The 9842-nt window shown below is 37.5% G+C and overlaps 1 protein-coding gene and 2 non-coding genes across 4 annotated transcripts; all 3 read right to left on the reverse strand.

The window, feature by feature from the left end:
- Positions 1–4193: 4193 nt before the first annotated feature.
- LOC118755093 (helicase domino-like) lies at positions 4194–7453 on the reverse strand. 2 transcript variants are annotated; one of them, XM_036489941.1, is made up of 4 exons: positions 6645–7453; positions 6246–6561; positions 5704–5998; positions 4194–5218 (listed from the first exon to the last, which is right to left on the reverse strand). In XM_036489941.1, the coding sequence occupies exons 1-4, from the start codon at positions 7448–7450 to the stop codon at positions 5073–5075; spliced, it is 1563 nt and encodes a 520-aa protein (XP_036345834.1). In that variant the 5' UTR covers positions 7451–7453; the 3' UTR covers positions 4194–5072. The 2 variants fall into 2 exon arrangements, with proteins under 2 accessions (XP_036345834.1, XP_036345833.1); XM_036489940.1 differs by having other exon boundaries at positions 5128–5998.
- On the reverse strand, positions 6090–6196 carry LOC118755094. The gene has a single exon (XR_004994980.1). It is a non-coding gene; the product is annotated as a small nucleolar RNA Me28S-Am2589 (small nucleolar RNA).
- Positions 7454–7512: 59 nt separating the features above from the next.
- LOC118755095 lies at positions 7513–7644 on the reverse strand. Its single transcript, XR_004994981.1, has one exon. It is a non-coding gene; the product is annotated as a small nucleolar RNA psi18S-841/snoR66 (small nucleolar RNA).
- Positions 7645–9842: the final 2198 nt, after the last annotated feature.

Below are 9842 nucleotides of genomic sequence, written 5' to 3' on the forward strand. Positions count from 1 at the left end.
TAATTTCATAATTCAAAATTTTGTATGCGATAATCTAGAATGATTAAGCTTCTGGATTGTAAGCAATCAATTGCCAATATCGCAATGAATATTTTAATATAGCACTTTGTTAAGAAAATCCTGCAAAATAATGTTTTGAATTTACAAGATTTGGAAAAGTGCAGCTTTGAATAAATACACAAACAAGAATATTTCTAAAAATTAAGCAAATACTTATACTTAATATCTGTTAAAACAAGTAATTTTTAAGCAAAAAAAAACCCGACTTCAGTTCTCATATAAAAATTTAAGACTATCGGTAATCTCTTTATGATCCAATGATCTCATCTAAACCAAATTAGTATGGGACCACCTCCGAGGTACCACCTTTTGTTTAAACTATAGAACTATAGAAACGGTATCACTAATGCCGGATTTTCACTTGGCATTAAATGAAATGATTCGAGGAAATAAAAATATCAAAGTCATTTAATAATGAATAATTATAATCAGTAAGTTAATTTTTTAGGGCAACCTGTTTTTTTGCTATTTCAATGCCTATTGAAAATTGGGCTTACAGTCAAATAATTGATTTGTTTATAAAAGTAATTTTATAATTCATAATTTTGTATGCAATAATCTAGAATGATTAAGTTTCTGGATTGTACGCAATGAATTGGCAGCATCAAATTTAAATCTTATTTAGCACTTGTAAGTAGATTAAGTTTTGCAAACGCAAATTTTTGACATTAGCAAAACTGCAAGAAATGCGAGATAACAGAATGCTTTATAACTGCCAGAAAAAAAACGAGTTCCAAACAACAAATAACCCCCAACGCAGGCGTGGGTGTTGTACAAAAGCTAGTAGGCACAGGTGCTGAAGGCATCTTTCCGAATATATGTATGATCGTGGTCCAGACCTACGGCTAACCAAGTCAACTAAGTGAAGAGGACTTCCGAACATCCTTGACTCGCGGTGGATCATCAATTACCCGTGGTCCTAGTCGCCCGTCTAGCCGAAGAGCAAACCGCGTAGGATTAAATAAAAATCCCCCAAAGTGGCATTTTCTTTATGAAGCTGATAAATCTTTACAAAACCGTGACTTGCGCGGACGACTGCATCAACTTGGCGACCAGCCAAAACATCTGCAGCCATTGCAAGAAGATTAGGGCGGTATTATCACTTGCGAAGCGAATGAATTTGGCGAAGCGAACGGTTTGACGAAGCGAATGGATTGGCGGACGCAACTTAAATATGCATTAAGAGTGTTCTTTTTTACCAGCTTGTGGAAGTTCTTTCCATCGCGAACACTTTTAATGCCTTCTCTGCCCCTTAATTTGCTTCGGCAAACCGTTCGCTTCGCCAAAATCATTCGCTTCGCAAGTGATAATACCACCCTTACTTTCTACCGCTCAGATCTTTTTTTTTTTTCAAAATTCTTCACTATCAGAAACCTACAAATTTATGCAGCTCAATCCTCTGATACACTCTTCAAAACATGTGCCAAGGATTACTTTACATCACGCTCTCATTTTCTGCGAACACCAGCTCCGCTTGTTAATAGCCTTGAGCAAGAAATACGGTCGGCCTTCTAGTCTATTGCCTGCAGCATTCAGGGAGCGGGCAAAGAAACTTTAGTCATGACTTACAAGACGTTTAGCTAGTCTGAGGTGACCTACACTGTATGCAGTTATGCAGAAGAGACGAGGGATGCCTTATAACGAAACAACAACAACTAAACACAAGAGATGAGTTTCCTAGGGAACTTTTTCTCGAGATGGTCTAACCGAGCAGGAAGAGGTGCCTGAATACGGCACTCCTGACCGTAACTGGTTGCTTTCTTAAAATGCTCGCTGTGATGAAGACACCTAATTGCGGCAGAGCCCGCGCCTAGGCACGTCAGAAGGCATCAATACGAACGGAAGGACAAAGCTCAGATGTTCATAACTTCACAGATGTAAGTCGACACCGACTCCCGACCTGTGATTTCAATTTTGGGAACTCAACTATCTGACGTGGACGGGACAAATATTTGGCTGTCACGGGAAACTCGCTCCACCATAGCCCAACTTCTCTCTGGACAACACAGGCAAATGTGCCCAACAAGTTCCCAGCATGCGGAGAGTCACCTCATGACTCTAGGCACCCCTTCGCAGGCTTCCAAAACCCCACTCAGCTAACGCCCTGTCACTATGGACGAACATAGTCGGAGTTGCACACTTTCTAGGTCTCCCGTTAGATGAACTTGACGACAACGATTGAGGGCTAAATCGATCTAGGCAACAACAACAGGTCGTTAATACACTTGCATCTCAGTTCAAGGATTGGCGAACACCACCTTTGTGTACTTGGTTATTTTAATTTGTGAAATGTTTCTTGGAATAACTTCAATAACTCCTCGTATTTTACCACGGTTAATTCAACTACAGTAACTTATATGTAACTGATAGTTTCCTAAGTATTGGTCTACAACAAATTAATGGAATTGTAAATAAACTTATGCTTATTTTAGATCTTATCTTTATTAGCAATAATGTAGGTTATTGGGTGTTTGAATGCCCATCTAAAATAACTCGCGCAAATACTCATCATATTCCTATGGAAGGTAATATTCAATTTTATGTTATCGCTACTGTTCCTCTTGAGAGATGCTGACCAAGTTTTAGCTTTAGTTCGTGCAAATTTGATGTCTTAAATAGCCGCCTTCATGATCATGATAGAGAACATGTACTGATTTGCGACACTAAGGCCGCATAAAAAGTTTTCAAATGTAGAAATAGTGCCATTAATTACAAGGAAGTCGAACAAGTTACCCTGATACAACAAAGAGCTTAAGCAACTCAAAAATCGCAAAAATAGGATCTTTAAAAGATTTAGGGCTAGTAGGTCTTAGTCATATATCAGTACTGCCTCAGGAACTTTAATTTCTTGGACAAAACTCTTTAGAATAAGTTTATTAGTAAAAGTGAAGCAGACATTAAAAGCAACCCTAAAGTATTTTGGAGTTTTGTAAAATCTAAGAACGCCAAGTCGAGTGTACCGTCCTATGTCTTTTCGAATGACAAGCAATCTAACACACCTACTGAGGTAGCCAATCTCTTAGCAGACTTTTTTTCCTTTAATTATGTCTCGAATTTTGATATGGTTTCTGAACGTTGCCCTCTTTCAGAATCTGCCCTTAAGTTAGCCGCACTGCGTGTTTCTGTAAGTGACGTAGAAGTAGCCATTTGCTCCTTAAAGCACTCGTTTAAATTGGATTCTGATGGCCTCTCAGGTGCTATGCTCAAACGTTATCCCTCGCTTGTTCAGCCATTGACAATACTGTTCAACAAATCTCTTTCGTCTGGATATTTTATTACTGACGACTGGAAAAATGCTTTCATTACAATTTACAAAAGCTGGAACAATAATGATGTTTCGAATTGCAGGCCTATTTCCAAACTAGGTACTGTTCCAAAAGTTTAGAAATCAGTTGTCAAACAGAAGCTTAATTTCGCAGTGAAAAGTTTAATTTTCCCTTGTCAGCACGGTTTCGTTAGTGGCAGGTCGACAGCCTCCAACCTTGCTACCTTCATGGAGGACTGTGTTCATGCGATGCAGTCAGGTTTGCAAGTGGACGCTGTGTACACCGACTTTTCGAAGGCGTTCGATAGAGTTTCGAATAAAGTCTTAGTTAATAAGTTATCGCAATTGGTTTTCCACTCAACTCTACTGGATGGATAACCTACTTTCCACTCCTTTTGTAGCTACTTTGGGTGTACACCAAGGTTAAAGATTTAGGGGTTTACTTCGACTCAAAACTAACCTTCGCAACCCATTTTAATTGTGTAATTTCCAAAGATTATGCAATGCTCGCATTCGTTCGTCGCAATGGTCAGTTGTTTAAGGATCACTCTAAAATTTCCGTGTATTTCTCGTTGTCAAAAGTTCGTTAAACACTAGGCGTTCTTCTTTCGCAGCCTCTTTTGTGGCTAAAATAGTGGAAGGCACAGTCGATTGTCCTAATCTTTTGGGGAAGTTAGTATTAAATGTTCCGTCTCATAATTTGCGTTATGTTTCTTTATTTTACTTGGGATTTCTAAAAACTACTACGAAAATTCTCGCCTTTGTTCAGAACCCTTTCTGAGTTAAATGAGCTCTCTGAATATGATCCGTCTCTGCCATTGGGAACAGTTGGTGTTGTTGTTGTAGCGGCTACTAAATTACTTTGGCCTGCTAAATTACTTTAGGTAGTGCTTAAGCTGCTATGTTTAATACATAGTCAGTAAGGATTTGCATTCCATTTGATTAAATAAATAAATAAAAACATTCCTCAAACCTTTTTATTGTTTCTTACAAAGATGGTTTAATTACACAAGTTGGAACTCGTTTTTATTATATTTGTTTTTGTATGTAGTTATGTACATATGAAATTAGACTAAAATCTTTTTATTATACCCATACAACACAATTTTATACTCAAAATGAAGACCTTCATAAATATTAAGCATGAACTTGAGGTCAAACCCGAGTTCGGATTTTTTTTTTGAGCCGATGTAATTATTAATATTCCTAAATTTTGAGTCGTATGTAAAACATTGTCCCTCTGCGAATTGCGGTACTAAAAAACAAGCTGCTGCTACAGTAGACATGAAATGCTTTCAATAGGTTTAAACTCAACGCGATCATAAAATGCAAACTTGAATTTTAGCGGTAGCCTACATATATTTTTCCCATACCAAATAAACTCAACCCCTGCGTATATTGCTAATAATTATTTCCTTACTCCAAAATTTAAAAATACTAAAATCAGAAACTCAATAATGTTATTAAGCAGAGAATCAAACAGGTGAAAATAAAACATTTAGGGGTAAAAGATATACTAGAAAAAAAGCAATCGAATAAATCCAATCAATTATAACAATGAAAATATATGTTTATTAAGTCAACAAGAAGCATGAGAAAGCAATAGAAAAATCGTACTATATTCAAATTGCATATAAAATGCACATTTATGTATGTATTTATCTACCTCAATGAAAATGAAAACAAAACAAACTATTTAAATTGTATTCTAATTAAATACGCAATTCAAAACTATGTAGTTGATAATTTAAAAGAAAATCGCTTGTTCTGAAGAAAAAAAATGATAAGCACCTGGCACCAAAGGTAAGGTAGAATTTCCTACAGCTGGTGGGGCGGGTATTTGACCAAATACCATACCGTGCCGACCTCCTAAAGGTCTACCGGGTATGTGACCTATATAATGATACAATGTAGAGATGATACACAACAGAATAACGTGAGATAGAGAGGGAGTGTGTGAACATGTGAGTTTCGAGAATAATACAATAAAAAAAAACAAATTGTAATTCAACTTAATTATCAAATGTTGCCAAAGTTCTCTAAATGTAATTATTTGTGTATTGTATTGTTTTTTTTTTTAAACATTGCAATGCTTTTTCGCCAATTTACAATTATTTTGATAGAGTTATAAACAAAACTAAAGAAATGAGGTAGGTAAAATCAAACAAATGTAACAACTCGAGATAACATAAATTTGATTAGAGACGAAAAGGCTTTGTTATGTGTGCACGGTCGGGAAAGCGAAAGAGGAAGTGACAATTTTATATGTTTTAGTTTAATTTTTAGCCTTTTTGCTTTGATAAGGAACTCGAATGAAATGTTAGAAACAAAAAACTTCAACTGAGAAAACAAATTCTTAAGCTGTACACGCCACATACCTTGTTGAGTGAGTTGTACAACAGCTGCTGGTAGCTTTGTAGAAACAGCCACAGGCGTTGCGCCTACGGCGGGAATTTTAATTTCAGCACCCTGTGGCAACGCTTCGCCACTCGCATCGGTGGTGGTTAAATTACCTCCACCCCCACTGCCAGGCGTTAAAGTTGTCGCTGTCGCTGTAACTGTAGGTGTGTTACCAAGGCTCTGTGCGACCCCTGATGAAGTCCCACTACAGCTGCTGTTGCTGTTGCTACCACTACTATTACTTATATCTGTAGCTATTTGAGATTGCGAACTCTGAAAAGTAAAAAATGTAAACAACATAAAATTAATCAGTTTAACAGCAGCAACACATGCAGATAATTTTATTGGGAAATACAATCTTCTGGTATGTATCAGACAAATGCCTCGCAAATGCGAACATCCTATGAAAGTTAACTTTCTCAAAAATAGAGGCGGCCAACTTGTTCAGTGACATTTTATCATCATTTAATCCTTCAAATTAGATTTTCATATAAAATTCTGGAATATTGACTTTACTAACCGTTTTATTTATGATTTCAGCCAAATAGTCTTGTGTTTGTTTTTGTGATTGTTGTGTATGTTGTTGCTGCTGTTGCTGAGTGCCTTGATTGGTACTGGCAACACCAATTATTGTTGCGATATTATCAGTTGCTTTTTGTTGTTGTTGTTGCTGTACTAATGCAGCAGCTCTGTCCTCGTTAACCAACTGATCTAGACGATAAGCATTGCTGAAGGTGACGAACTGCGGGGTTGGTGGTTTCTTACGCCACGTCGGGTAGTCCATCATGTTGCCACCGCTTTGCAAGTAGAATAATTCGGCGACATTTTCTGTGTGTCTGCAAGTGAAAATAAATAAATATATATACACTTGTCTCGAATGGTTGCTACTCTTTAGCAACACTACGACTATAATTCACACCTTTCTTTAAGACTTCGCAAACGGAGATATTTTTGCTCCAAAATGCGCTTCTTGAGCGCATTTATATCCTCTGGTGCAGACAGTGCCGTATTGCTGTTGTCCTGCGTACTCCCACTTGTTGGCAACAACGAAGCAGTTAGGCTACTACCGATACTGCCCCCAAGTTTGGGACGCTTGGCTAGCGGCGAATCTTGTTGTCCCGCCTCTGCAATTAAACTTGTCGTACTCGTTGAGGATGGAAAACTATTAACCAGGCTGCCGGACGTGTCCGTCGCTAGCACGCGTGTTGTAATCTGAATACCAGATTTAGTATCAATTTGATTTTGTGCCTCCGAAACTATATCAGTTGCTGCTGTATTAGTTGTTTCCGCTAAACGTGTAGTCTGCGGCATAGGCAACTGCTGCGCCTGCGCCCCTTGATATTGGAATTTCTGTTGTAGCGGTTTGTTTAGAGGACTTTGAATATTTGTTGTCGATATTCTATTTGGGGAATTTTGTTGAAGTTGTTTCGGCAAATGTTGCTGAGTAAACGCTTGTTGAAAGCTGCGAGGTGTAATGGGTGAATCCACAAACGTTGTTGCTATGACTTGAAAGGAATCAGGAGTTGCAACTGTAAAGGTTGCGGGTATGCTTGTACCGCTATAGCCGGTGATGGTATCCACCGATGCTGTTGAGGTTGTTGACGATAAAATTGATCTATGGTCGGATACAGCAGGAGGGGCTGGGCTAGCCCGTTGATGCCCCCCTCCTGCTGACTCACCTTCATTCATGTTTGATGCATCTACAATGAGGAGAAGAAAATACATTTTTTAAGTGAAATGGAATGCCATATTTTAATAATTTAAATTAGAAAGCTATTGTTGATAAGTGATTGTAGCAAAATGTTATAACTTTTGAACCAAATGAATAGACTCAGAAGTGTAAAGCAAATTTTGCTTTTCTTTAGCAAGGTTACAAATTGTTTTATCACATTTGAATGATAACACAGAGTGCCCTTGCACATCAATTACTCATAATTTCTTAAAGTGCTAAACGTGAAAGAGTTATAGAAGCCGCCGTATTAATGCTATAGTACATATTTTATATTAACACTTTAAAAGGCAACTTTAAAATATCTAAAGCTTCAGTGGTCAGAAACAGACATCATCTTACTCCTTGAGCGACAAAACCTTCCAAGAGTTCGCTGTTGGTAAACACAGAAAGCTGATCACAGAAGATGATCGATATCTGGATAATTATCACAAATTATCGAGTTTTGGCCTTCGCGTACGCAAAAAACTTGCAAAGTAGGGGAAATTGAGAGCAAAGTGGCAGTTGATTTTAAGGAAAATTGTACAGGCCTATCATGAATTCCATCGGAGATCCCGAAGTAGTCAAGTCGGGAAATCGCTATCATGAATGTCGTCGTGACCACGAAACTCTCCCGCAAATTCGAAATTCGTGAGAATTATAATTTATTTTACTTTTGATTTAGAATTAATAAACCAAAACAAACAAAAATCAAAGGCAGCACTAACTACGAATGCGTCGCTGATAGCATTTCTCCCGAATTCGTGACGGCAGATTATTTCACGCCGGGGAGTTATAGTACCAATTTGTCAGCAAGAAAAAAAAGATGATCAAAGTCATCTGCCTTGGTGGCCAATTAATTCTTCTTATAAAGAATTAGGAAGTAACTTTAAATTACAAAAAAAAAAGTCATCTGCCTGCAACTCTTGAAAATATTAGTTGCGTTCCCCAACTTTGGCTCTTTTGCCTTTGATATGAGAAACTGTGTTGGCGGTTAGTTAACACTTAACTTACCGTAAGCAACTTAACAACCTGTAGCTTTTAGATTCTTAAGTCACGGCCTTAAGGAAATTGAGAGCGGTGAGAGAATTAGGCTTGCCAGATTTCCGTTTTTGCATTTCTCCAAAATAAATGAACGCAAACATATTAGCTCTGATCCAATACTTTTCGTGAAAAATCCTGTAAAACTGTCAAACAGAAAAGTTACTCTCTGAAGTGAGAGTAAAAAGTGAGTAACAACAAAAAATACGGGAACAAAAAATCCATTTCCAATCCTGTAAAAACGTCAACCAGTGATTGCTTGACACTTTTCATGATTTTACCAGAAGAAAAAGTTCGGGTAAAATCTTGCAACTTCATTCTCTACACAACGCTCCAAAAGTCGCTCACATTTACAGGATTTTGAAGGATTTTGGAGTACGGGGACATTTTTCCTGCAACTTCCTACAAGTTCGTGTAAAATCCAGTAAGTTCATGGAGTACTGGATCAGAGCTATATGCTTGCATGCATTTTTTTTATGTGGCATTTTAGGCGGCAAACTGTCAAAAGAGCTTAAAAGGAAAATACAAAAAAAAATATTTCCGCTTCTGGCTTAAGTTGACGTGTTGAGTAAAGAGCGAAATACACAACACAAGCGGCTTGACAAACCAAGCGAAATTTCCCTTTGCTTCAAGCCATTTGTGCTGTCTATGGGGTGTTTGAAGGTTTGACAAACCGCTTGAGGGAAATTTGAGCAAAAATCAAATTTTTTTGATTTTCTCGCCGCCATGTTGACGTTTGATCAAACCGCTTGCGATGTGGATGGTAAAATCGCCGCAATTGCAACTGAAATTTCACCAAGTGAAGACGTAAGGGAGAATAATGGTAGAAAACTAAAATGTTTTACATTGTTAACCGAAAGAAAACTAAAATTCTGTGCTTGAACGACTCATGTTTGCATGGTCTATGGCAAAATGGGAAAAGTATGCTTGACAAGCCGCTTGTGTGGTGTATTTCGCTCTTTATGATGATTTCTTACGGTAAGTTAAATTAAGTTAAGTATAGACTAACAGAGCTTTTATTTATTACTTGCATGGGCAACTGATTTCAATTTGTCCCTTTCAATTGAGTTGCAATTTTGTGAAAAAAAAAAAATACTAAGCTTCTGCATGCTAAAATGTTAATCTACAATGGAATTAAAAATGGAAAATGGTCTTCAGAATCTAGTTAGTTACATTGTTTTCTTGAAGACGACATGTTGATAGTGAAATTTCATCTCAAATTGAATGCAGCCCAATGCAGCCTACGTAATGACTTTCAATTTTGATGATTTTTGACAATCAATAGGAGTGTACACGTATTGAGAGGACAAAATTCTCTAGCAACTAGTTCTGAGAATCTAGGAGCATTCGCTCTCAAAGAGCCGAAAT

Source organism: Rhagoletis pomonella, unplaced genomic scaffold (genome assembly GCF_013731165.1).
Source record: "Rhagoletis pomonella isolate Grant_MI unplaced genomic scaffold, Rhpom_1.0 Rhpom_scaffold_05286, whole genome shotgun sequence".
NCBI lineage: Eukaryota > Metazoa > Arthropoda > Insecta > Diptera > Tephritidae > Rhagoletis > Rhagoletis pomonella.

Excerpts from the sequence above, each read along its gene's own strand:
- LOC118755093 (XM_036489940.1), bottom strand. The coding sequence starts at position 7,450 with ATGTATTTTCTTCTCCTCATTGTAGATGCATCAAACATGAATGAAGGT. Across the intron at positions 6,562-6,644 it reads TTGCGAAGTCTTAAAGAAAG|ACACACAGAAAATGTCGCCG; the intron begins GTGTGAATTATA and ends TTTCACTTGCAG. Across the intron at positions 5,999-6,245 it reads CTGAAATCATAAATAAAACG|AGTTCGCAATCTCAAATAGC; the intron begins GTTAGTAAAGTC and ends TTTACTTTTCAG.